This window comes from Rhipicephalus sanguineus, chromosome 10, assembly GCF_013339695.2.
Source record: "Rhipicephalus sanguineus isolate Rsan-2018 chromosome 10, BIME_Rsan_1.4, whole genome shotgun sequence".
Taxonomy (NCBI): domain Eukaryota; kingdom Metazoa; phylum Arthropoda; class Arachnida; order Ixodida; family Ixodidae; genus Rhipicephalus; species Rhipicephalus sanguineus.
Window position 1 is genome coordinate 69,349,166 of NC_051185.1, and position 27,188 is coordinate 69,376,353.

The 27,188-nt window shown below is 46.0% G+C and overlaps 2 protein-coding genes across 2 annotated transcripts in view; one reads left to right on the forward strand and one right to left on the reverse strand.

The window, feature by feature from the left end:
• LOC119372091 (contactin) overlaps positions 1–21,717 on the forward strand; it is a 56,648-nt gene extending 34,931 nt beyond the window's left edge. The window contains exons 23-25 of the mRNA XM_037642549.2: positions 7,013–7,208; positions 13,653–13,770; positions 14,540–21,717. Coding sequence (XP_037498477.1) covers positions 7,013–7,208; positions 13,653–13,747 — 291 coding nt within the window. The 3' untranslated portion in view covers positions 13,748–13,770; positions 14,540–21,717. The remainder of the gene's footprint in view (positions 1–7,012; positions 7,209–13,652; positions 13,771–14,539) is intronic.
• LOC119372093 (uncharacterized) lies at positions 21,576–27,166 on the reverse strand. Its single transcript, XM_037642550.2, has 2 exons — positions 25,207–27,166; positions 21,576–25,039 (listed from the first exon to the last, which is right to left on the reverse strand). Exon 1 carries the CDS (start codon positions 26,809–26,811, stop codon positions 25,516–25,518), a length of 1,296 nt encoding a protein of 431 aa, XP_037498478.1. The 5' UTR covers positions 26,812–27,166; the 3' UTR covers positions 21,576–25,039; positions 25,207–25,515.
• Between the last annotated feature and the right edge of the window lie 22 nt (positions 27,167–27,188).

The following is a 27,188-nucleotide window of genomic DNA, read 5'->3' on the forward strand; positions in this document are numbered from 1 at the left end:
TAAGTTCCGAATTGCGATCCAAGTTCATGGATTGTGTATCACATGATGATATCTCAGCCGTTACCACAGTGCTCCCTCAGTCCACGTGAAGCAAATCGTAAAACGACGGAGCTCCAAATCCCAATTTGGGTTCTTTGGCGAGAAATGTCAAAATCCTCCCCTCTTATGTGAATTCTCTCTTATCATGTGAATGCTGGCTGCGAAGCAATCCAAGTCACGTCTCATGTCATGTGACTTATTCATCTACGAATGCACCTTAATGAGAATATTACGTTAATATTAAACATCATCCGGCATTATGACAGTCATAGCACCTGTCCTCTGGAACAAGCAATTTTTTAGCACAACTTTCATAGTACAGTAAAAGCTCGTTAATTCGACTCTCGTTAATTCGGAAAATCGGTTAATTCGGACACGTCATCTGGTCCCTGTAAATACAGTCAAATCTCGTTACAACGAACACCACATTAACGAACATTTCAAATTAACGAACTTTTAAGAAATCCCGTGCCGACTGCTTATAGTTTCAATGTAAAAATATTTCACTACTACGAACTTCAGAATAACGAACATTTCAGAATAACGATCGTTATTTAATTCCCGTGTAATCTTAACAACACCTCAGTACTACGAACTTATATCCCGAAATGCGAGGATTCTTAGATTTCAGTGTATCGGTCATGGCAGTCGGAGCTGTAAGGTAGCAGACGACGCAGCGCGAAGAGCGGACGCCCTCCCGCTAAAACCTGAGATGGCACGGGAGGAGAAAGACGCGGGCGGAGAACTTTTTTTTTTCCCCCTTTCGTTGCGGAGGCGACAACGCACCAGGTTTTTAAAGGCCCAACCGCATGCATACCACGCGACTTTCAAGCCAAGGCTACCAGAGAATATCTACCAGCTACCAGAGAATATCTACCACTTTGAGGCTACTGTGACAAACGGGCTCCGTTGCGCTGCTCGATTGGAAACTATTGCGCGCACGCAGGCAAATTACGAAAAAGAATTACAGAGTAGATGAATGACAACATGCCAAATTTATTATTGTCTTGTTTGAGATAAAGATACCATAAAAGCGTTTCGGGACTTCCTTTTTTCGCAATCTTATGTTTAACCGCGGCAGTAGTATCTGCTGTGATCCCATGGGGCGCCCGGAAGCGTACGCTGCCTACGCTACGTCGCACTTTGCAAACTGCGTTATGTTGGGGTTAGTCCACGAGGCGCATCTCGACAACGTTTCCTCTTGCTGTCATAGAACGTTTAAGAAAAGCCGCAGCGCCTCACATCGTTGCTTCGCAGGGAGAAGGGCTACCTCACACGACGACGATGTTGACATTGCAGCAAGCTACCACCAATGCAGCAAGCTACCACCGAAACGTCAAAACCAACGCCTCCTAGTTTTTCTAGGAGGCGTTGGTCAAAACGAACCGTCGATCATAAATAACGACAAAATACGGCCGCTGCCTTGCTCTCCGCGTGAGATGGGGCTGTAAATAAGGTAGTCTATAACTTGCATTCCTTGAAGTGTGCGCCGATTGGAAGCATCACAAGCAAATTGCAACCGAAGCGAGGGTCAGAGATGCTGCCATGTTGTTGGATATCGTCATGCTCACTTCCGGGCGACAAGCGATGTTTTCTGGCTTTCCAGAAACCTGGGATGCTATTGCGGAACGATTCTATTTCAGATTCCAATGCCTTTCGTGCTTTTCGCGCTTGGCCAGTGGTCAGAACGACGGTCCGTCCGCGTTATCAGCGCGATCAGCCAGCTGTGTGGGATCGGAAATAGCATCGTTTCGCGATTGCACCCCTGCGACAAGCAACGGCGATGGATGGCCCTCCGCGACAGCAAATCCTGTCGGCCGTCGCTCAAAACTCGCATGCATGCAGTTGGGCCTTAAAGGATTGCAGCGATGACATGGACGACGATGTCACGGTAGCACCCGAAGATCGCGACGAGTCCGTGTCGGCCACAGATGCGTTGGACTACTTGAGGAAACTCCGCATATTCATAGAAAAAAGCGGAACAGCGACCGAAGCGGCGGATAAAAATGCGGACGGTCTAGAATCGTTCGTGACGCAGAGTTTGTGCTGCACCCGTCAAAAAAACGATCTCGGACTATTTCAAATAAACGTGCCTTGTCTGACGTTCACGTGTGCATTGTTGTGAGAAACGAGTTCAAGGACGTACCGTTGCAAAGGTAGGACGTTTGCGTTACTGAAATTCTATTGTTATGGTAAATTTTTGGGCTTTCACTATAACGACCTTTCAGAATAACGAACATTTTTCCGCGGTCCCCTGAAGTTCGTTATACCGAGATTTTACTGTACATGCATCACTCTATGAGACTGGGCGCTCGTTATTTCGGACAGATTTGACCGCAAATCGGATAATTCGGCGACTTTCGGGCCGCTGGCGAGGCTCGAAAACGAAAAAAGAACCATTCGGAACAAGAGTGAAGCTCAAAAGCAGCATCGCCATGGACATCAATGATCGGCTTGGCTTGACTTGAGACTGGTTGAACGCCTTTTCTTCGCGCGTGATTATGGTGGCGTGATAGCGTGTGGGCGGTGTGGGTTTGGCGCGGTGTCATTTTTGTTGCTTTGTTCTCGTTGGTGTGCTGCATCGTTGAACGCCGTTTTATCGAGGAACAATTCAGTACGGCTCCTTTAGCTTGATCGTTGCTGGTGCTTTTGTGCTGACTTCTCGTGTGAACGCACTCTCCGCCGATGGCAACGCCGGCGAAGCGGCCCAAGTACGAGGCCAAGGACTTCACCACCAAAGAAGAAATTTTGCGTGCCCTGAAAAATGGGCTCTCCCGGCGAGAAGTAGCTCCTGCGCCATGACGTCGGCAAACAATACGACGTGAGTCTCCTGAGCGCAGTTAGCATTCTTCGCGTATGTGTGGCAGAGCACGCCTGCGCACGCCATTGCCAACTGTTTCAGGCACAGTGGCTTTGTTGTACCCGACTCCAGCGATGCCGCAGTGGTCGAAGTGTCGCCGAACGACGGTGCCGATGACGGGCAGGATTTCGGAAGTGTTATGCCTGATGCAGTGACACTCGACGATTATATCGGCATTGATGGCGTTGCCACTGCCGGCTCTCTGACTGATGAGCAAATCGTCAAGGAAGTGATGCATGGCGACGAATCCGAGAACGAAGAGCCTGAAGAGCAGCAGCCACACTATGAGCCACACAGGCCCCCTCGTACTGTGAAGGAAGCCGCGGAGGCTCTCGTCGTCCTTAAAAAATTTTGTTTTGGCACTGCAGACAGCATGCGAGCTGCTGAGCACCTTGAAGGGCTCAGAAAAATTGTGTCCGCGCGAATTTCTGCTCGAAAACAGAGACGCATCCGCGATTACCATGTAAAGTAAAGGTATGCTGAAAAAACTCTTGCATTTATTGTGTTTATTTCGACCATTCGATAATTCGGACATTCGGTTAATTCGGACATTTTTTCCGGTCCCTAGAAATCCGAATTAACGAGCTTTTACTGTAAATATGCAAGTGCAGCATGGAACTACCTTTGATGGTTACTGTTGGGCAGCTCTTTGTTATTGTCTATAAACCGCGGTGTTCAACTGTCCATGCTTTTTGTTATGTTGGATACTACACAGTTCTTCAAGACACTGCAGTGTTCACTGGTGGAACATTGAACAGCAGTCCATGCTGGTGATGCATGTATCTCTCTAACTCCAAAAACACGGGATGTGGCTTTGTTGCTAAATATGAAAAATTGCCCGCCTTCTGAGTTAGCTTTTGTAGTTGTCGTTGAAGCGTGTGAAAACTTGTTCCCTTGCCACCCTGAAGAAATGTAGACATAAGGAATGAGTTGTAATAGAACACTTCAAGGAACAGTACAAAAAACGACGGGACGTACACAAAAAGATGCACACAGCGCTGTGTGTGTCTTCTTCTGTATGTACTGTCATTTGTTGCGCTGTTCCTTGAAATGTGTACAACCAACAAGCCCAACTATTTACACCAGAGGTCTCAAACATGCAGCCCGCGAATCTCTCGCTTGTGGCCCGCATCTTACTGTCTTCATTCCATATTTAAAATACTTTTTTAATAAGTTTGTTTGTGAGCTACACAGACATGACAGGTCTAAAGCATTGTTTTCGTGAGGCTTCCCCTGTGGTCACCATGTGTTCATACATAATCGTGAAACAACAAATCTGTATTTGAGAATCGACCTCCAGGCTTTAGTCGTAGTGGAGATTGGTTGGAATCCTGGCGCCATATCTCCTTCAGAAATAACCCATGTATGAGATGTGGGAAAGGTTTTCTTTCAAATGGCAATGTGTGCCGACAATGTGTAGAAACTTGCGCCCCTCCCCTGCTCCTACCTCACTGTCCTGTCCCTTACGGGACGCGTATTATGATTTCCTGGCGCGGCAGCGCACGCGAGAGAGAAAAAAGAGAGAGCGAGAAGGACGCCAGCGGCCCCTTGACGAGCGCTTGCACGCTATTGGTTCTTCTCGTGGGGTCACGTGGCTGGGCTGGCGAGCACGTTTCCGCACGCACGGAGGAGTGTTTGCGGCTGTTCCATTGTTCGGAAGCACCCCTCGCCACGCCGAGACGCCGCAGATACTCGCGCCGAGGCATATTCTAGAGGGCGCTGGCCGAGGGCGCCTGCAAGCGGGTTTCGATAGTTTCTATGAGCAACGTGGTTCCGAGTGTCAACGTAAAGTGCCTCCGCGTCGACCTGTGCACGGACGGCGATGCACACGAGTGGATCGCCAGCTACAGTAGGAAAACCAACACGACATGGATCGTCGACAGGGAAACCCGAAATCCAAAGAGGCAAGTTCACGTGTTCGTTTCTTTTACAAGTGGCGAATAGGCCCAGTCTAATAACATTTGATGATATCGACGCCAATGGCGGAAATGCTAAATGCGAAAGCGCTGAATGCTCGCTCATCGTATCGAAAGGCGCGACGCTGTGTTTTGGACTGAATGCTGCAATGATATTGTGCACTAAAGCCGCAGCTGCAGCATGGAAATGCCGCTGCTGAAGTCGGCAAAACTGTCAATGACTGGTACGATTAGTGTACTTGAAAGGTTGTTTTGAACTGAAACCAAGAGGCCTCTGTTTTCACTGTGAATTTTGGTGATATTGTATGATTATTTTCCATTTTTGGAAAGCCATGCCTGAAATAGCCGCGTCCATTGAACCATGCTTAACTGCAGAAGATTTTATCACCAACTTTTTGCGGCCCTGTCGCCCGTTTGGCTCATTCAGAAGTTTGAGTGGCAGATCGGATCGCGCCGCAAGCAACGCACTGCTGAAGCATTAACCCCCTAGCATACGGCCATGCAGGCCCGTAGCCAGGAATTTTTTTCTTTTCGGGGTGCGCCCACTTGCTGAAAACTTTGACTATTTGAGCAAAACGCCTATTTCCATTATTTATTTTCGGTAAAACACCATATATCATAAAAATTTGGGGGGGGGGGCGGCCCTGGCTACGGGCCTGCGGCCATGTAATGTTTGCATTTTCGATAGTCCATTTTCGCGTGTTTACGCCCCCATTTAACATTTCTACATGTCACTGTACGTCCTAGACCACGCGGTCACCCTTAGCGTTGCGCCTTTCGATACGATGAGCGAGCATTTAGCGCTTTCGCATTTAGCATTTTCGCAATTGGCGTCGATATCATCAAATGTTATTATTAGACTGGCCTATTCACCACTTGTAGAAGAAACGAGCACGTGAACTTACCTCTTTGGATTTCGGGTTTCCCTGTCGACGATCCATGTCGTGTTCGTTTTCCTACTGTAGCTGGCGATCCACTCGTGTGCGTCGCCGTCCGTGCACAGGTCGACGCGGAGGCACTTCACGTTTGATCGGCAGTTAGAACTTGCATCTAACTCACGCGTGAACGTCCGCGTGCTCATCGAAACCTGCTCGATGTTACATGGGCTATGAGATCTGGCGTTTATTTCGCACGTAGGCGTACTCGTGTCCAACATGTCACTCGGAAGCACGTTTATTGAAACCCGCTCAACGCGAGATGGGCAAGCGGAACTCGGAACAGGCGCGCGTACTTGAGCGTCCGCCATGTGCGTGGCGCGAATCTGCGGCGTGGCTAGGAGGAGGGTGCTTCCGTACGATGGAAGCCGTAAACACTACTCCGTGCGTGCGTGCGTTCGTAAACGCTCTCGCGTGCCCAGCCACGTGACCCTAAGAGGAGAACCAATAGCGCGCAAGCGGTCGCGGAGGAGCCGCTGGCGTCCTCCTCGCTCTCTCTTTTTTCTCTCTCGCGTGCGCTGCCACGCCAGGAAATCATAATACGCTTACGGGACTAAATTGCGTGACTGCAGCCCGCTGTATTAGTTGAGTTTGATACCCCTGACCTACACCTTCATAATAGAGCTTGTAAAAAAAAAATTAAAGCAGCTTCGCACTAGTGGGGCCAAGCCAGAAGGAAGTGCGGAGCTGGGCAAACTGCCTTGTTTCTCTTTATTTTCCTCTTTTGTTCTTCCCCTCTTTCTTTCTCTTTCTGTTTTTTTAAATCTTTTTTTTGTTTCTGTTTATTTCTAGTTCTGTTTTCTATCTATTTCTTTTTCTCGCTCTTTCTAACTCTCTTTCTCTTTCTTTCCTTTCTCCCTCTCTCTATTTCTCGCTTTCTCTTGCTCTCTCTTTCTGTTTCTGTTTTGCTCTCTCTTTTTTTCTATCTCTTTGTTATGTCTGTTTATTTCTATATCTTTCTCCATTTCTTTCTATCATTTTTCGGTCTTTCTTTCCTTTCTTTCTCTCTCTCTCTCTGTCTGTACTCGCTCTCTCACCCATCCGAGTTATTGCATCCCACGCCGGACAAATCGGTGCATGTATTCTGGGAACGAAGCAGTAGAAGAAGACAAAGTGAACGCATGCCAGTTCATGATGATGATAGTTCACACTGCACGACTAGTGGTCCACTTAAGCAGCTCCGCTGTTAAATGGAGTGATGATGATGTGTACCAGGCTGCGCTTATAATGATGACTCGTCGTATTTTCTTTTGTCATTTCAGGGCTACAAGGTTCGATACTGGGAAGCAGACCAGGACCTCACGTCGGCGAAGGAAGTCTACAAGCAGCTCGACGGCGAAGACTTGGAGGCCGTCGTGTCGGGCCTGGTTCCCGGCAAGGTGTACAAGCTCCGAGTGCTTGCTTGGAGTTTTGGTGGCGACGGAAAGATGTCCTCGCCCCCATGGGAGTTCCGTGTCGGTACGTTGGCTAACTCGCCATGTTTCTCGTCTGTTGTGTTTCGTTGTTCTAGATTTGCTTCTATGGTTGCAGTGGTTTACGAGCTTCTTGTGCCCTAACCTTCTGATTTTAGGGCTGGAAAAATTTTAATGGCAACTGTTGGGTACACATGCTTATAAGTAGGTGGATTAAAGGAAGCAGTAAATACATGCATAAATATACATGCATGAATACAAACACATATAAGGGCATTGGATGCCCCCCTGCTGCCTTCTCTGAAATATAATCCTAACTTTGCCCTTGGTACTCACTGAACCCCTGAACCCTTCTTCTTGGATATTTCACAGAGGTTGCATATTTATTTATTTATTTATTTATTTACTTTGTGATACTGTCAATCTTATGAGGGATTATTACAGAAGTGGGTTAGAGAGGTCTGTAGACATTCTGGTACATGCATTCACATAAGCAGACAATAAGCAGGAAGAGTTACATAGAATATTAATAAGAAATAATAATGATAATGAACCTATGTGATTAAGTTGTGTAAAAATATACTGCATAATCTACATGCATCTCAGTTACATGTGAACCACCGTAAATGAGAAAAAAGGGAAAAGAAGAAAGAAAGAAAACCAGGAACATGAGATATAACATTGATGACTGCATCCACCATGTTACATACACATTCCCCATGTACAGGTTAGTAGGCCAGCGATAAACACAGTAGTGATAGTGTTTGTAACTCATTGCTGACAGCACAGTTCGTGGTACCTTGTTAACAGGAATGGTAAAAGGTCACAGTTTCACCGCAAGGGCAACGCAATGAATGCGATAGCAACCAATTGTAGTGTTATACGAAGTGGGGCTGGCAGCTAATTAACTGTTTTGTATTCGCGATCTCGTGTAACTACAAAACGCTGGTGTAGGAGAATACGGCCGCTCCAGGGAGAGATGCCCTGTCTGCATAGTCACTTCGCGTTGAGAGCACAGCACATAGAAGGGTATACGAGCCGCTCGCTGTGATGGCTGTCGAGATAGCGCGTGTGTCAGCGATCATGACCATGCCCTTAGATTCAAAGTTGCTGGTCGCGCGACACCCCCCCCCCCTCGCATCTTTTTATGATCGTTAAAGACGGGCGGGGCGTTTCCTGTCTGCTTCGACGGCAGGCCTCCCGAGCGGGGTGATGTTATCGCATGCACTCTCCGAGCGACGGAAATGGGCCGGCTTGTTTGATCTCTGCTTTGGCCGCGTTTGTCGCCCCTGCTCGCGCGCTTTTACCCGCGGTAGAACATACGATGCGCGGGGGGTCTTATCAATTTGGACTTCGTACGGGACGTGACGGCGATGGCAAAAACCCGTCGAGACTGTCCATACAATTGCTATCGCAATAAAACGATTTCGCATGTATAAGCAAATCACACTTCCACAATACCTAGAACACTACTCTTATTGCAGAAAGTGGTTTGGTAAAGCGAAAAAGTTCCAAGAAGGCATGATGGGTAGCGACCCTGCCTTGAAGTTCCTGCTCCAGTTCACAGTGACGTTATGGATTTCGATGGCATCTGGTAGTGCCTAGCTAAGTATTTGGCAGTAAACTAGGGATGGTAAAATCGATGAAAGATTAATCGATTAATCGATTAAAGGTCCACGATTAATCGATTAATCATAATCGATTTGTGTCTTTCTATTATTCGAATTAATCGATTAAAACTATTCGATTAATCGATTACGGCATCCCCCACTCCAGGGGCGTAGCCAGAAATTTTTTTCGGGGGGGGGGGTTCAATCATACTTTATGTTTGTGCGTACGTCTGTATGTGTGCGTGTATATATACACACATGCAAAATTGAAAAATTTCGGGGGGGGGGGGGGTTGAACCCCCCCACCCCCCTTGGCTACGCCCCTGCCCCACTCCCGCCCCCAACCTCGCGCCTTGGCCGGAGCGCATGACTGCGAGGCGCGCTATCCTGAGACGCAGACCCTGAACGCTATCCTTAGACGCAGGAAGTTGCAAAGCCGAATACTACTACATTTTCTGGTTCTATATGGGATGCCGTCGATCGCGCACTTATACGCAATTGCGTTGCACTGGAGTACGATCCGGTGAACTAAATGCCTTCTCAGTTCAAGACATACTATAGTAACCCTGTAGTCGATCGCCGCACCAATCCGAATTCACTTGAGACTTGGCACAGCATGCGAACTGGCCTAGATCATGTGTTTGACGTTGCAATGGAGTATTTGCCAATTCCTGCAACGTCAGTAGCATCCGAGCGCCTTTTTTCGCATGCTGGATGTGTGGCGACCCAAAGGAGGTGTCGGTTGTGGCCCGAGCATCTCGGGCAACTGACATTTCTTCGCTCAGTAGAAAAAAACATGTGGTTTGGAGCAGCAACCCCATGAAACAAAACAAGAAAGGGGACTGTTGAGAAAGTAAGCAGCACGTGGATTCGCCAACTTTCAAAAGAGAAGTTTATTCTTTTCTGTAAATTTCATACGTGCCAGCGCATCCTCTTGTAGCTTATTTTGTTCGTGTTTGCTTTTTGCCGCGCTGTTTCATCGTGTTGCCGCATAAACGCATGTCTGCCTACATTTGATAAACGAGTAGTTTTCGTCACCTGTAGTGTCAATCGAAACTTTCTTTGTATTTTATTCAACCCTCAGATTTTACTCGATTGTTGTGTAAGTGCGGCATTGTAATATGCGCTGCTTATTTCCTCGCTGGTTCTTAGTGCCGTTCTGTTTTACTCTTTAGCAAATAAAATATTGTTTACCAATGAAAGAGAGAGAGAAAATATATTACAAGGCAGAGAGGCCATGGCCTGAGCTAGTACGCCCCTGCCTTCTATTCTGCACCGGGGAAAACGCAATGGGGGAAAAAGAGTGATGAAGTACGATGATGGGGAGATGATTAGGTAATCCGTATATACATAATAAGACATGTTTGCTAGCTTAAAGAGGAGAAGGACGCTAGTAACGATCTTTTATTATGCGGTATACCAACTAGCCCAACTGTCCGTCTTATAGGGTATATATACCATTTTCATAATTGTTGAGCTAACTTTCCTATGATGCAGTTAGCCCAATTAATGGCAGCTAGTCACTTCTTCAAACAGAGTGTTCAAGCTCGGTTTGCTTGCGCTGGGACGCGGAAAGTGTAAGACTCGGCTCTCTTGACACGAACACGCATAATAGACAAACGCCAGCACGCGCAACTACGACCTCGTCTCCACTTGAAGCACGAACGTTGCTGCCATTAGTTGAGAGAAAATGTAGCGCAGGAATGCGCACTCGCGAATTGAGAAATGGGTCTTATAAACACTCTATGTAATCCGCAACTTTACGCGTCGGTTTACCGAACGTCTAGGATCCAGTGCATTACTATTGAAGAAGTGACCTTGAAGCACTTAGTAATACTGCATGGTCGCGTATTTAGGGAGAAATACAGCTTTCAGCTAGAGGCCCCCGTCTTCTGCTGTGACAAGAAAGGGGAGTCGCGCAATTTATGTTGTAATGTCTGGTACACTAGATAGCGCTCACAGTTCAGGATGTACGCACGATTGAAAAGGTGTGAGTGGCGCCGTGTTACGGCAAAGATCAGGTGAAACCTGCGGAGTATACTGGCGCAGCTGCTGTTTTTTCTAGCCGGGAGGCAGAAACTCATGTCACTATATTTCCCGCAATATTAATGACAACTAACAGACAATAATGCCAAGGGAAGTATAGAGGATGTTATATGTAATAATTGGGATACCAACGTGAAGAAAGTAAAGTGGACGAAAGATAACTTGCCGCCGGCAGGGACCGAACTTGCGACCTTCGAATAAGGTGTCCGATGCTCTATCACTGAGCTACGGCAACGGTCATCCCCCCGTCCACTTCATAGGGTACACATGTGCATTTAAACCTAGGAGTGTTAGTCAGCGCCGATCACAGCCATGGCGGCGAGTGTGGAACACTCTTTTTCTGCCTTTTGGCGTCACGTAGCAAGTGACCTTCTTTTGCGAGCTGGCAGCTGACCAATAATCCCTCGCATACTACCTGAAGGCACCAAGTCTGCCAGAATGAGACCCTCGCTATGAATGAAGGAAAGAAGGTCACTTTTAGGGGCTCGTTTTTCTGTTTCATACACCCGTAACATCCCCTATACTTTCCTCCGCATTATTGTCTGTTAGTTCTAATTAATATTGTGTCTAACAAAGAAAAACGAGCCCCTAAAAGTAATCTTCTTTCCTTCATTCATAGCGAGGGTCTCGTTCTCGCAGACTTGATGCCTTCAGGTAGTATGCGAGGGATTATTGTTCAGCTGCCAGCTCGTAATAAGCTCACTTGCTACGTGACGCCAAAAGGCAGAAAAAGAGTGTCCCACGCTCGCCGCCATGGCTGTGATCGGCGCGGACTAACGCTCCTAGATTTAAAAATGCACACGTATACCCTATGAAGTGGACGGGGGGGGGGGGGGTGACCGCTGCCGTAGCTCAGTGGTAGAGCATCGGACGCGTTATTCGAAGGTTGCAGATTCGGTCCCTTCCGGCGAAGTGTTATCTTTCCGTCCACTTTACTTTCTTCAGATTTATGTCCCAATTATTACAAATAACACCCCCTATACTTTTTCTTGGCAATATTGTCTGTTAGTTCTAATTATTATTGTGTCTAACGAAGAAAAACGAGCCCCTAAATGCCATCTTCTTTCCTTCTATTTGCCGCAGTTGCCTGTACGGATGGTCTGTTTGAGGCCAGTATATTTCTGTGTAATCTCTGCATAGGTGACATCAAGAAAAAGATCGCGTCAGTCCGAAATTATAGTATTATGTAGGGCTTCCACCATATCTAACCGACAAATTGAGAAAAGATGCCTTGCTTACTAGAGCGAGTGTCTTATTTAATTTCTCCTCGTCTCTCTTTTACCTTTCTCGGGATTTCCTCACCCTCCGCCACACTGCATGTTTCAACTGTGTCTTTCCAACCAGTGTGGTCCCCGAACGCGCCTCCGGTTTCGATGAGCTCGAGTAGGCAGGCTTCGAGAAGATACGACCTGCTGCCGAATAGTCCAGGGATGATGTCCACAGATTCTTGAATCCGCGACATCATCCAACGACCGACGGGCCCCTTGTGTCCAGTGTGCGAAAGTGTGAATTTTCGCAAACTGCACACAAGGGTCCCGTCGTCGGGACTTTCGAAAGTGGGAATTTTGGATCGTCAACGCGTCTAATAAAAAGATTTGGGCCCATATTAAACACGAACGATGCCTCTCAAACAAAGACATGATCGGTTTTAAAGCACCCAATAAAAATGTCGATTAATCGATTAATCGATTAAAAGATTCCACTGAAAGCAATTAATCGATTAAAGACTAAATCGATTAACGATTAACGATTAATCGAATAAAAATTTTAATTGACCATCCCTACAGTAAACAATTAGACTACATTTTGTTCCAAAAGAAGCCGAAAACTAAACATTTCATGTTTGCTTCAGGAATATTTATTTAGTCATTGCGGCCCATGTGTGGAAAAATAATTCAAATCTGTGACATCATGCTGACATATTGTCAAATGTCAAAATGCGAAATATTTAACTTTGGCTTTCACATCTCCCTTTCAACAGTGTAATCAAATTAATGACAATAGAGCTTTTATAGAATACTTTGTCTGTCTAAACTGACTAGCCTGTCTGTTTAGTTCAGAATTATTCAGAGTAGGCTCGTGCGAATATTCGAACGAATATTACAGTATTCAAATTCGCTTCGAAACGAATTTAAATTATTCTAAGTTTCGAAGTATTCGAAATGAACGAATAGACACATATAAAGCGCTTGTAACCCCCTGTAAAGGGGGTTTCACTGCAGCGCAGGAGTGCTCTGCCGTGAAAACACCTTTCCAGGAAAAATCCGCACTGCTGCAAAGCCCCACTTCAAGGTTAAATGAACAAATTACCTTCACATCGATTCATATTTTTTTAAGTTTAAAAGCTTGCTATACTGGCTTATATGCTCTAATTATAGTACATTTTAAAATGTTACATATTTTACAGGTTATCACTTGCATTCTACCGAAAGTCAAATCCTGCTACTATTCAAAGTTGCTTCCACTTCCCTTTGAACCAAAAAGAATGACGTTTGCGCATGCCTTGTTTCAATTTAAAAAAATATTGTGCAGGTTAGTTGGGTCATGACAAATATGCTCATTTTTCTTTATAATATGTGATATATACTATTCGAATTCGATTCGAAATTATTCGACCAAATCACTATTCGCCTCGAACCTAAAATTTACTATTTGCACAAGCCTAATTCAGAGGTATATTCGTCAAGATTCTTAATTAGGCAATGCTTCGAAGTTATTTTAGTTCTAATTGATGGGTCATGACTGCAGGTTGTTTTTCTCACCGCATTCGTCAACTTACATATAAAAGCCCAAGTCTCTGAATGCCAGACGCTTCCCGTTTTGTGGTTGTGCAGGAGAAGGGACAGCGTCCGCCTACAGGTCTGGCGCTTCCATCACTGGCGGAAGCATGCTGTTGCTATGGCTGGCCTTCCTCTTTGCCAAGTTGTAGCAGGAGGGTGCGAGAGGAATCTGGTGAGTGCATTCACAAACTTCATTGCTTGTCAGCGTCACTAGTTAATACTGAGCTGCATAAACCGGGGCTTTTTAGGATGACAGGCCAAAGCAAAAGATTGCACGTTGATAGTGAATATTGTGGGACCTCTTGTGCTCAGGTACGAAGAACACTGTACACACTAGTGCAAACAAACGAAAAGGGCTTTTTGTGTGCCTTCTATACAACGAGCCGGCTAACTGAGCTATACAACCAGCGTAGCATCATAATGTAACTTGTGGTATTGAGGCAGTTCAGTCGGCCATGCCAGAATATCAAGCGAGTAATGTCTGCTTCTGCTAGAAGCTCGTGCATATATGGTTTCTGGGTGAAGTTGTGTGAACGGAGGTGAGTTCAGGGGAACGGGGACGTGTCCGTGAAACAGCCCCATGGAGCTCTCTGTTGAGTGCGAAATCAACCACGCGTGACGTCGATCCCAAACCAAAGAGAGGGAACCAAATTCCTTTTGCGTCTAGACAACCACATTGCCAGGTGGCATTACCGCAGGAACATTCACACTATCTCTCGCACCACTCTACAACTACGTCGACCTCAGTGCAGCCTGTGCCACATGGGGAAAACGATTTACAGGAGACATGAGAGCCAGAAAAAACTTATCGGGAGACTTGAGAAAGTGGAGGGTCCCCACAATCTCTGCAACGCAGATGATTCAAACGTGCATGTGTTGGAGGATTCGGGGTTCACATTGTGGTGATGCTCTTGTGCCGAGCTTTTGCATTTTGGTTTCAGATATGCGGGTGGAGAGACCGGGTACCTGGATCAATCACAAGAGTAGTTCAACGCAGGCCTGCGGTGCCCGTCGACAGAAAAGCTGTGGATCATTTTTCCACTCCTATTCTGAACCACAGGAGACCACCGTGCAACGCTGGCAGATTCTCATCCGGAGTAGTGAAGCAGCTGATGCGTAGCATATAGTTTACGCTGGTCTTAAAAAGCATTACCTGGTGTGTCGGCTGCAGTGGCGTGATGTACATACTCCTGGCGATCCAACCTAAATGTATTAGTGCCTGATCTCTGTGGTGAAAAGCATGGAGTGCGCACACTAACTCTGCCAGGAATGATCTGAAGTGCTAATGAGCAACAAACTGCTATTTGAATGCTGTTGGAAAGCAGATGTGTTTTAGCTTTCTTTTTCTTTTTGTAAGCCTGCCTTTTTTGTCACTGGTCTGCTGTAGCCTTCTTCGTTTGATGCATTGTTACGGTGGCCTAATTTTGTAACATGTCTATTCCCGGTTCATTCTTTCGCCGCTTTGTTGAAAGGGTTGCAAGCTCGGCGTCTGAACAACAGAGCAAAACTAAGCATGAATCAAATCAAAAAGGAAAGAACTGTTGCAGAACACAGCCTGTAATCAATTGTTTTTACGCCGTGAGCGAAAAGGCAGTTTCAATCATGGGGCAATCATGGGGCTTACTTTATTGTGAACGTCTTAAGCTAGGCAACACTTGATTGACATGGTATTGTGATGGCCGCTTGTTTGAAGTTCAGCCCCAAGGTATATCGCTGTTTAATCGTGTTTTGTGTTTTTTGACAAACGCATTTTAAAATGAATCTCACACCACACAGACTTATGAAGGACGTGTCTTGCTGCAAGTATTGTGTTCTTTTGTACGTGATGTCTTATTGTCGCGAAAATGTCAAGTCTTGAAGTCGGACCTTCAATTATGGATAGACATTGCCCGCGAGTGGCTCCTACAGGAACCACAGTGCAATTGAGAAATGTGCATTTCATTTACTGGTTATTACGGTCAATCCCCTTTATATCAAACCTGGACTCTTGGGATTGCCTGTACTGGATAGATACTGGAAATCTTAGAAGCAGTAGGGTGCTTTGAGGAGAGGCCACTCCATATATGTATTGAAACAGTATGCTGCATTAATGCCTCTCCGTACGCATTTTTCTTTAGCATTTGGCACGCCTTCACGATACCCTGTCGGTCCGCTACCACTTTTCAGACGTATGCTCCTTTTCCCATGGTACTCTGCTGCTCATATGAGTAAGCGTTCAGGCAGTTTGCATTGCTACAAACAGGAGAAAATTACTGCTGGTGTGTCATAATTTAATTTAATACTAGTGGCACTTTAACTCGACAACCAGAAGGCACACTATACTCTCATGAAGGAAGCAGCCTTCCTGCAAAGTTGCCTGGCAAGTGTACATCGGTGTGCTGCGCTCAGCCGCCAGGTTACCCTTTCTCAGAACGCATTTGGTTCCTGTCATAGCGGTGAGTTCAAGCTTCACAATTATGAAATTACAGAAGCCTGACTTTGTGTATTGAGTCTCTGCTATTAGCATACGTACTAAGCAATTTGCGATCTCCTTGGAGTTCAGTATGTGTGCTTGGGCTCAGTTATAGGCGTTGATAGATTTTGAGTGACTAGAAAATGAAAAGCTGTGCTAACGAATCTCATTCCCAATGACAGCTCTTTTGAGCATTTTGTCCCACTTTTTTCTGTTATGGCAGCTTTCGGTTTTAGCAGTTGTGTACAACACTTACCTGCAGGTGGTACTTCGAAGATAGGTAGGCAGCAGTGTACTTTGAATCTCGCCCCGAGATGTGAGCTGGTTGTGACATTTTTTTAAAGGTTTCTCAACTTTTAGTTGTACATTTTGTGCCGATGTGATGTGGGAACCTTTCGCCCAAAATGAATTTGAGCGTTTAATGACAACGTTCAATCTTTCACTTTTTTGTTTTTAGGATTCACCTTACGGACACATCTGTGACACTTATATTAAGTTATTTGCCAAGTCAAAGACTTCGCATAGAGAGCTAGACAGATAATCAAGATAAGCACATAGTCTAGGTCTCCCGTTAGATACCTTTTGTTGTTGCATTGTAATGTTGGCGAGGTGGTTAACGTCTCCAGCATTTGCTGTACGTGGCAGCGTTTCTGGAATAACACTGCCAACGTGTTTCATAACGCACGTCTTACCTTGCCAATTCTTTTAGTGTACCCATCCTCTCTCACAGCCATTGTACAGAACTTGTATCAATGTTGGATTTATTTCAGATTGACAAAGTTTGCTCAGGCTCCTGCATTTGTTGGGGATTGCAAACAAGCGAGACGTCTGGTTAGCTAACGGGTTAGACTAGGGCAACAGAGTTTGTGATAATTCAGATCTGAAGTTTTGTGATGAAGCCAACAGATTTAAAGTTGTATGACCTAGCTTTTCAATGTCGCTTTAGGCTGGCATCACCTTCTAGTAGTATTGAAAGTAGCATGTCATTGTTTTACATGGCATTCTCTTTAGTTCCGTCCACTTTTTAATGTTGCACTTCGTGTATGTAGGGCCTTCTTGTTTTATACCTTGTAACGCCGATGTGCTCGAGAATCGTATCATTCGCATGTTTCTCGCTGAAACGAGAAACTGCGTCGTTTCGCTGGTGATGGCTCCACTGCCGCTGGGACGTGTAGATGGGCATCACGAAGTGTAGGCCAAGTGTTTGACGTCAATGTGCGAGGTTTTAGTTGTATACTTCCATGCTTGATGTTGTTGGAAGTGTTAGGTTTGTCTTGTACGACACACATAGGAAAGGGTCCAGTGGTTATGGCATGAGTATTGTTTACATGGTGGAGCTTTTTTTGTCAACTTCCGTCCTGGTTTGACCGAATAGTTACCTATGCAGCTTCTATAGATCAAATTCTAGTTCTTTACTTGTCTTGATGTCAGGGGTTCAGAACTGGATTTCGCAACTGCGCACACGTACAGAGTTGCCGTTTCGTGTTGCACTTTTTAACAGACCTACCAGCCACGCTATAACCCAAGCCTGTGAACTGTGGAGTTCACACACTTCTAACTTGTTTGTTCATTGACTGTTTCTGGCAATCTGAATGGTTACAAACCAAGTGAATGACTTTTGTCCCTGCAGCACTTCATGTACTTGTTACACAAGGTGTACAAAAGTGATTTTGAAGTAATTTAAAGTGAATAAGTTATTTAAAATTTTTTATCAAGTTAATCAGAATTAAAGCATTGTCTTATCACCCGTCATAGAAGCACCTAGCCATCTGATTGCCAAACTACGTTTGTGTCAAAAGTTAGTTGTATAAAATGACCATAGTTGAAGCGTGACAGGGACCGGACATTTTTTTTTCGTCTCCGTGCTTTGCCTAGGTGTCTACGGTGGGACGCAATACAAGCTACCTGTTGATGCACTGCCACAAAGTAACGTTTTTCTATAAACTGAGTAACTATACCTTACATTTAGAAGCGTGTGAGAAGGATGTGTGCGTGGATCTATGCCAATGTTCATACCCGTGTTCTGATGTTTCTGACGTGGAATTTGCCATTGTATCGTGTACATTTTCTCGCACCTCTTACGTGTAATTGGTTTACATCTTTGGTACTCATACTGCTTTGTGTCTGTCAGAATTATGTTTTACGTATAACATGCCGATGTTGCTTCATGTCTGGCCTGCTGAAACAGTTGACGTAGTGTTTCTCGCAATGCGTCCAATTTTGTGCAGCTTGTGTTGCTTCTAATATGTATGTTTCTATGTGAAAAAATGGGTAATGTGGTTCCACTAATGACCGTTTCTTGACTGAGGGGCAGCTAGCATGGTAAGGTGTGAATTAGCAAACGAGAGTGGTCAGGACCTTTTGATTTGTTATTGGAGCACATAGCAGATGACCTTATTCTGCATACAACAGTGGAAATCAATGGCTCTGCAGCTACAGAAATGTCGTAATAAGTGGGAACTTCTTCAAAACTGTACGACATTTGGAAAATTTTCATAAAGGTATGTTATGTTATAATTTCTGCCAAGACTGTCGTGTCTACAAACGTCTGCAGTTTTATTACCGCATCATCCACCAAGGTTAGAAATAAGAGTTAAAAGTTCACAGTTTATGGGGACGAATAGCTTTTCTCAGACCAACAGAAACAAAAGTATACAGACCACAGATGTTTTGGTAATAGCTTGTTGTTACAACTGTGAGCTGCACATTCGTGTTGTTAGGATAGTCGTACCTTTTTTCCCACCCATGGTCCACAAACCTGATGATGCATCCTATATTCAACTCTAAGATGAAAAGACTTAAATAAGAGAAGGCATTTGTAGACACATGTAAGGGTCTTCAGGGACCAAGTCAAGCTGCCTAGAGCAGCTTTTAGCCCTGAAGACTATCCAGATTTTTCTGGTGAAATAAACTTTGACTTATAACGGCAAAAAAAAAAAAAAAAATGTTTCGCAGTGAAAAGCATAAATCCGGGTCAGGCCTGTAGCAAAATTCATAGAGATAATTAAAGTAAAGTAACTTTCCTATAACATCACTTTAACCTTAGCTAGCCAATGTTACATTCGCTAGAACATGAATCTATGTAGCAACGTTGTAGTGTTAGCCATAGCTAAAGTGCTAATCTTGACGTTAGCCTAGAATGCAGTGTGTTGGTGCTTCTTGTTTGAGCTATTCAGTTTTATTGGCTTTACAGGTTCTTTAGGTTTTACAAACAGTTAGCTTTGAAAGAACTATTACAGGTTTTTCAATCCAAAGAGGCTGTTAAAAGTTTTTCTACCTCCTTGGGCGCAGGCCTTGTCTTTATTTTTTTTACATGGCAAGGTTGTGGAATCTATAATTGCACCCTTGTTTAGCAGTTTTTGCTTGATATGCACAGTTGTTGTAAGCCACAAGGTACCACAAATTAAGCAGTTATTGCATACATCTTCCACTGCTCTTTTTCCCATGTCTGGTAATCCACTAAAGACTGCATTCAAATCGCACTAACCTTATTTGTCAGTTCAGGGCTTCTTGCATTCCTCCGTGTTTTACTCACTCATTGCATGTCGGAACAGCGTCTTCACTGCTAATGTGCATCAAGGCACGGTCCATTCTCCAAACTCATAACCTCATCATTTCAAAGATTTTAAAGGGACACTAAAGAGCACAACGATTTTTCTCATATTAGTAATGTATTCTTTCACGATACTAAAAACACCACGCTTGCTCCGAGAAGACGCTTAGTCAGCGAGAAAACGTGCAAAAACAAAACGTGGGTGGCGACGCCACCTTGAAGTTTTCGCACCATTCGCCGTGACGTCACATGTTTTGACGGCACCTACTAGGGACTACGTAGTTCCTAATCGGTAAAAATGAAGTACATTGTCCTCTGAGGGGGCCATACACTTAACATGCAAAGTTTGTGGTAATTTTGTTGAGCCAATGGCGCCAAAATACGATAAATACACTTTGAAATCCGTGACGTCACCCGGGGAGATTTCGGCGCCAAATTTAAAAATGAAACTTTGAACTTGATTTTCTCCTCTATTAATAAACCTATGATGGCGAAATTAACGATGTTAGAGTTCTCAGAGCACAATTTATCGATCTAAACCGATTCATTGTTTCTCTTTAGTGTCCCTTTAATGTGCGCTTCTGTGTGGTGCTCCTTTGCGCAGGTAAATTCGCGTAATAAGTAGTACTTGACGAGGTAAAATTCAGCAACCATGGTTTGACAAGGGCAAAGTGCAACGACTTCTTATTCCGAGATGTTTGTGCGCACCAAAGAACTTAGATTGGACAAAATGAATCCAAGGCTCGGGAAAGCTCACACATGGAAATCCCAGTAATCAATCAAAACTTGCTCTTAGTTTTCACTTATGTGCTTGAGCTGTTCACTGGGTGATTGAAAGCTCTGTGGTTCACAATCTTCTATTACGTAGTCCACGCATAATCTCGGCACTGCCGCTGTGGCTGGCAGCCAGATCTTGCCGACTTGGGTCGCTCATTACTTGTTTAGCTGGCCTGTGGCACTCGGTTTCACAGCGCTCAACTGCACATTTCATGTTATGGGCACAGTGTCTTTACAGCTGCAACTGTGTCGTATGTGTGGTATGGTATTAACTGGCATCAGTTCGTCCATTTTGTCCTGCATAATCACATGATCATTGACGGTAGTGGGATTTCAGGCGCAATCACAGTATGGTCATTGAGTGCTGTGCAATGAAGGCATGGATGTTCGACAATACCAAGCTGCGATGTCATCCTAAAACCGTTGCGCATTGCATAAAATACGTCGCAGATACGTATTGCTTGCCTGTGGTGAGTTACGTTTACACTTGTCAAACGCATTCTTTCTGCATGCCAACGCTACACAACTCTTCAAGTACCGACCTAGTGTTGCTTTGTAGTGGCCCTAGTGGCATCCTGTGTGAGCAGTAGGATACATTGCAAGCTCACATTGACAGAGATAAGGGAGATCATGTACTGGGTAACCATGTGGCTTTTGGCTGTTCGCTAATCAAGGCAGTCATTCACACATTTGGCATGACTGATAATGTTAGCAAGAATCCATATGTTGTCCGTATGTTGTTCGTACGTTGTCCATATATCATCACGTATAACTTGTATACGACTTTAAAAATTGGCCTCTGCTACCCTTAATCCCCATTTCAGCAGTGCTTTCTTTTGTTCATACGGGGAAGGCTGTGATTCCTGTGAAGTTTGACGCAGGAATTCTTGTACAAGAAACTCTGACATTGATCTTGATGAGCTGTCAGGCCTTGCTAACCTGGTGAGCAGTTTTCACCCAGTACTAACTCCAATGAATTTCTTTAGCAGCAAAGTGGAGACTTGCAGTGCTGTTTGAACACATTTATGTAAATGTAGCAGTTATTTCGATGTACAACCGGTGTACCAAGTGCATGTTGCGTTTTTATTTTTTATATACGAGTGATTGGCACCTTGCCAAGCAAAGTTGTGCCTGAATGAATGTGTTACCTGTCTTTTCTTGTTGTAACCTGTTTGTTTGTTTGTATTGCAGAGGGAAAAAAAAAAGATGGTGTGTTTCTTGTGAGTTCATTCAAAACATTCCAGAGACTATGCGCGAATTGTCCAAACAGATTTCACATGTACATATGGCAATGCCACTGTGTGGAGGAATGCCTGATAATAAAAGACAACATATTTTTCAACATGTTCTCGTTCAGTCTGAAGCTGTCTCTGAAGCCTGAAGCAGTCTGAAGGAGCCTACGTTTTGACATTTGACAAGACGAAGGTTTTCATCAAGGCCATTTATTTCTCACACACGAAAATTCCAGGACTATAATACTGCGCCACATGATGTTAAATACACTTCTTGAGCGTCATTCTGTACAACGCGTGATGTGCGCCATTTTGCACAACCTTTTTTTTCACCCAGAATTCTTATCATTCTTCACTCATTTCTGCAATGACAGTGGCAAGGATAACGTAAGGCAAAATGAACAAATGAAGAGCAGTCATTACATATATTCATTTGAAATTTCCTGGTGCCCAACATTTCCATGCTGTGTAGTGTGTGGTGGTAATGACAATGCTGAGAGGATGACTATGAAAAAAAAAAGGTTTGCACTAAGTTACACAAAGCTTGGCACAGCGAGGCTGGTTGATCCTCAGCTCCTTGTGCTGCAGCACGGGAATCACAACGCCGGCGGTGATCGGATCCAGCGTGCTTGGCCGAAGAAGTGGCAACCAAGACAAAGTGACGGGCGCATCCGGAATACATGCAAAGCTTGCCACTCTGAATGTGTTGAAATCACTGTCCTGTGGCAAAACTGTGGCGGTTGCTATGGCAATGGCTCGGTGGTGGCGGCTTGGCTATTTTTAGTGCAGGTGTTTTCTGTTAACAGACGTCTTACTGCCAGCTTTAACAGCTTCGATGTTAGAACGGTGCAGGCAACAAGATGAACGATGCTACATCAAGGCACCGACTTGCAAGAGAGCATTTATTTTGTGCGTGACCAATCACTTGCATCTCTTCATGACAGTAAATTTCAAGACTTTTACCATTGGCTATACCAAAAGCTGGTTTGGTGCATGTTGCATCCTCTTGCATGCTTTAAGTTTTTCGTTCTCATATTCAGACAAAATAAGCATCCCGTTTCAAGCCAGAGGCCCCTTCAGTTGCATTTGCTCCCATCCTGTTTCGCACACTATTTTTCCTGGCATCCCATTTTAAGTGATCCAAAAATGTACCACTTAAAAAGAAAAGGATTGACTTGCATAATTACACGGTTTAACTTGTCTGCGAATGCGTTACTTTTTGGCTGTGTCTAGCGTTACGTTCAGATGCAATAAAAAAACAGTTGCCAAAGTTTCATCTAGCATGTTAACAATAATCTGCTTCACTATTTAACCAGTGTCAGTACATTGCGAAGGGTATTCAGTTTCCCACTATGCACACTTTGTTGTTTATAAAAAAAATTCCACTTAAGACAATGGCGAGATCGTGGCAAACAAGAGTCATGGCATCTCACTGCTGTTGAGGCTATGAAAGTTCCTGCACTAGCTGTCACAAAGAAAGCTATAACCAGGCTACCGTTGATAAATTATGGCATAGTCTGTAATGAGCGAGTAGCTTCAATTTCAATGCACCAGTGTTAGCAAAGCCAATGCAAAGACTATGGCTGGACAGCCGGTGATGAACTGTGGCAGAGCCTTCGTGTTGGTTGGGTAGCTTTAGGGCACCTACCTGTTACACAATTTATATGGCCTCACACACAGTGTTATACCCCACAAATGCAAGGCAACGTTCTTGATGCTGCTTAACGTGACGATGACAAATCATGGACAAGCCTTTTGTAATGTGCGGGCAGCTTTCAGGTACCCAGTTACACAGTTCACCCGATGAAATTTTTTGTACCTGCCACGCAACACTTGAAACTTCATGGCTGCACACGCAACTCATTGTGCGATGGAAGGCCGCTGCTGATGCTGCCATTGCCGATGATGATATTCAACTGTGGAATAGTTGACCGGATGCTAAACTATGCAAATGCAATGCGCGCACCTACGTAGCTGCGCGCGTGGCTGCTGATGAGATAAAAGGCTGTTGTTGATACTGCTGCTGCTACTGCTTACAAATTGCGGCATAGCCTTTTGTAATGGTTGTGACACTTAAAAGGCCCCTAAACCACCTCAGATATAATTTTTTAACATTTCAAGTAAACGCGCACACTGAGTTCAGAATTCTGTCACAATCAACAATGCCAAACGTGGTAGCGCTAAAAGCCGCGAGCACGCCACAAATTTCAAGAAACAATCCCTTGTCTTCTCCAGGCCTATCGGTAGCCCCAGCGTTGGCCATGACAACATGCAACAGTTACCCACAGGCGCACGTCACCACTTTATTCTGATCCAAAGAGCGCATCACTCATTTTCACCAGCAACAAGCCTGTAACAACGGTGACGCAAGGAAGCAGGCAGTTCATGGCAAGTAATGCCGATGCCCTCGATGTGCTTCACGAGATGATGTCAAATGTTGGTACTTTCTCAACTTCACATAGAATCATTTGTAAACAAACACACAACGAATACCACATTTTTCTTGGCTGGCTTGGCAAGAGCACACACACCCAGGCGGTGTCCGCAAAATTTGTGCCTGGAAAGCACATGACCTCTTTCACCATTGGCGCCCCCCGGCTGTGTTTCTTGGTTGGGTTGGCAAGAGCACACACCCAGCTGGCGTCACTGCAGTGACACTCGCCGTGCACTCCGCTATGCCGCAGTAATCACTTGAAGCCACGGCACAGAAGAGGGAAACCCGCACAGCGTAAGGAGAAGTCCCAACTCAAAGGGAAGGAAGAGAGCACCCAGGAGTACTTGATGCACTTCACAAGAAATTCCTTTGAGTTCTCATCTCATGAAAATATGCTTAGGAATACTTTGCAACTTTTTGTTTACAATTAAACTTATTAAATCACTGCTAACCTAGACTGCAGCAGAGCCTGTATCCTATTTGAGCTTCCGCCCATGCAAGCATCAATTCAGCGTAGGTCTCTTCAACTATATCTTATTCCCAGTTTCACTGCATGCTTTGGTAGCTCTTTTGCTTCAGTGCGGATGCTTTCAAGTGCAGCAGGACATGTGTACATAGTGTGCCAAACTTTCTGTCCAGGGAGTCGTAGCCATCCATACAATCCGAGAACACCCATGTCTTGAATAATGCTTGGATAATGAGAGTCAAACATAAGCTGATGCTCTCTGAAACATGGCAACAAGGGCCTTGATGTATGCTGTTTGTGAATCTTGCTTCACATTAATGCAATTTACAATGTGTGGGATCAGGACATCTGAATGACTCAGCGTGTCTACATGCAGCAAAGTGGTAAAAGTCAAACTGACAAGAGCTATTACAGCTGTTATCAGTTTCACTCTTCAAATACAGTCCCACGTCCTGGGTGCCTGTTGAGAGTGATGTTTCGATCTCCTGTACAAGAGAAACTTCAAATGAGTAGGATGAAATCCGCCTCTTTCATTTTCCTGTGCTGCCCTCTGCTGTTTTGGTAGGAGTTTGGTAGGGGCCGGGACAACCGGTACTGCGAGGAGCAGAGCCTCGGAGATGAGGAGACGTTTCGCGACTTTTCCGCTAGCGGAGTGCGCATGCGCCGGGGCGTCGTGAATAAGGCGAATTGTCACATCAATTTTGACTGCTGCACATGGCCAGCAGAAAGTTCTACTCCCCTGCTCTGTCACATTAAATATTAAAACTTGAGGATTTCTTGCGTTCCCATATGCACATCGGGCTGCACAACTTTCAGTGTGAAATCATGTGCAACATGAGGCCTGTTTATGCAAAACTCTTTGGTCAACTTCCTGCCAGTGGAGAGGAGAGGAAGAAACGAGTAGAAAGACAGGGAGGTTAGCCAGTTCTTAGACAGGGCAGCTATTCTGCCCCTGGCTATATCTTTGTCGGGCCATGTCATTTCATCATGCAAAGGTGGTGACTTAGACGTCTCTGGTTGCCAACTTGATGGCCAGAGCGTCCCTCTTGATCCTGGCCTTGTTGAGCAGCTCATCCGAGACCATAGACAGTTGGCACGATGCTGGATGAGTAGCGGTGAGGCCTTCCGCCCAGCGCGGATCAAAGCGATCCCCCTTGGCTTCGCAGATGTTGTGCAACACGCAGCAGGCCAGCACCAAGTCTCCCACGCTGCTCAGGTCTCCCTCATACTTGGCCGCCAGGCACTTCCAGCGAGCCTTTAGTTTCAGAACAGTCTGCGAGGCGTAGCCGATGGCTCCATTCAGGGCGCTGTTATATGTCCTCTGCGGCTTGGTGGCTGCGAAGTCATACGGCTTCAAGACTTCGGGTCGAAGTGGGAACGAGGGGTCTGCCACGAGGTACGCGAAGGAACCGGGAGTCCTGGGGTCGGCCGAAGAGGATGGCGCGTCCTGTTCGGGGGCAGTGAGTTCGGACACGAATGCCCAGTCCTCCAGCCTACCCGGGCGGTTGGGGGTCTGACCAGCTCTAGCCGCTGTGATCTGGCCATCACGACCGACCACGACCTGAAGCAGGCAGGCGTATACGTCCGGCTGGCCCGGCACTGCATACTCGGCCTTGACGTAGTTGGGCGGGCTGACGGGGATGTAAGTGGAGCAGACTACGCCGTGGCAACCTGGAAGTCCGTAGACTTCCTCGAAGAAGCTGGGCGTGTTCTCGCAGGGCTTGATGACCCGCGGCATGACGTGCAGTATGATGGCCTGGATGGCTTCCTTGAGGATCAGGCACGCCGAGGAGCGGCCTACGCCGAACAGCTGGCTGAGGACCTTGTAGTGGCAGTTGTTCGAAAGGCGCCAGAGGAACACCGCCACCTTCTTTTCGACGGGCGTCGCGGGTCTCCAGGCCGTGTCCTGGGTCGCGATGTGGTCGCGCAGCAGGTCGCAGGCGTGCTCGAAAGTGGCCCGGCTCAAGTGAAAGTTGTGGAGCCAGTCCTGCGCGCTGAAGTCGTTGGAGATGACGTGCTGCCAGAAGTTGTCGCTACGCACTCGAGTCCAGAGGCGACGTCGGCGGCCGCCTGCGACGCCGCCGCCACGACCACCGAGCCCCGGTCCCGTTCTCCGCGGAGACCTCGGCTCTGGAGTAGGAGACTTCTGAGCAGCGACGAGGGCCACGAGACGGCGATTGCGCTGTTGCAACGCCCGCATCCGACGCTCTTGGCGCTTGCGCCGGAGCCGCAACAGCATCAATCCTGCGGCCACGACACCGAAAGTGGCCATGTAGAGTGTGCGCTCGCGTGCATCCATGGTTCCCTTGCTACTGGGACTACAGTAGTTTCCGGAGAACACTCCACAATACGGGCGCTCTTACATCCCGACGCCAGCAGCAACGACAGCACGTGGCACTGTGCGTAGGTGAAAGCGCAGCTCCTTTTCTGGGGCAACCCGTCACATTCACAGTTGTGGCCAGCTGCATACGTTTCGTTTCAGCGAACCACCTGCGTTGCCGCCATCACAACCTCAAAAGACGCGTTGCGTGCACGGTCGAAGGCTCGTGCACATTGTAATCGACCCCACACAGCTTACAGCGATTTTCACAGTTCACGATTTACACTACATAGTTGACATATCGGCACAGCGATTCCCTGCCTGCGCCTGCGTTGGGATTGAGTCGTGTTTGCAAA

Bases quoted from the DNA above. Each gene is read 5' to 3' on its own strand.
- LOC119372093 (XM_037642550.2), bottom strand. From the start codon at position 26,811: ATGGATGCACGCGAGCGCACACTCTACATGGCCACTTTCGGTGTCGTG.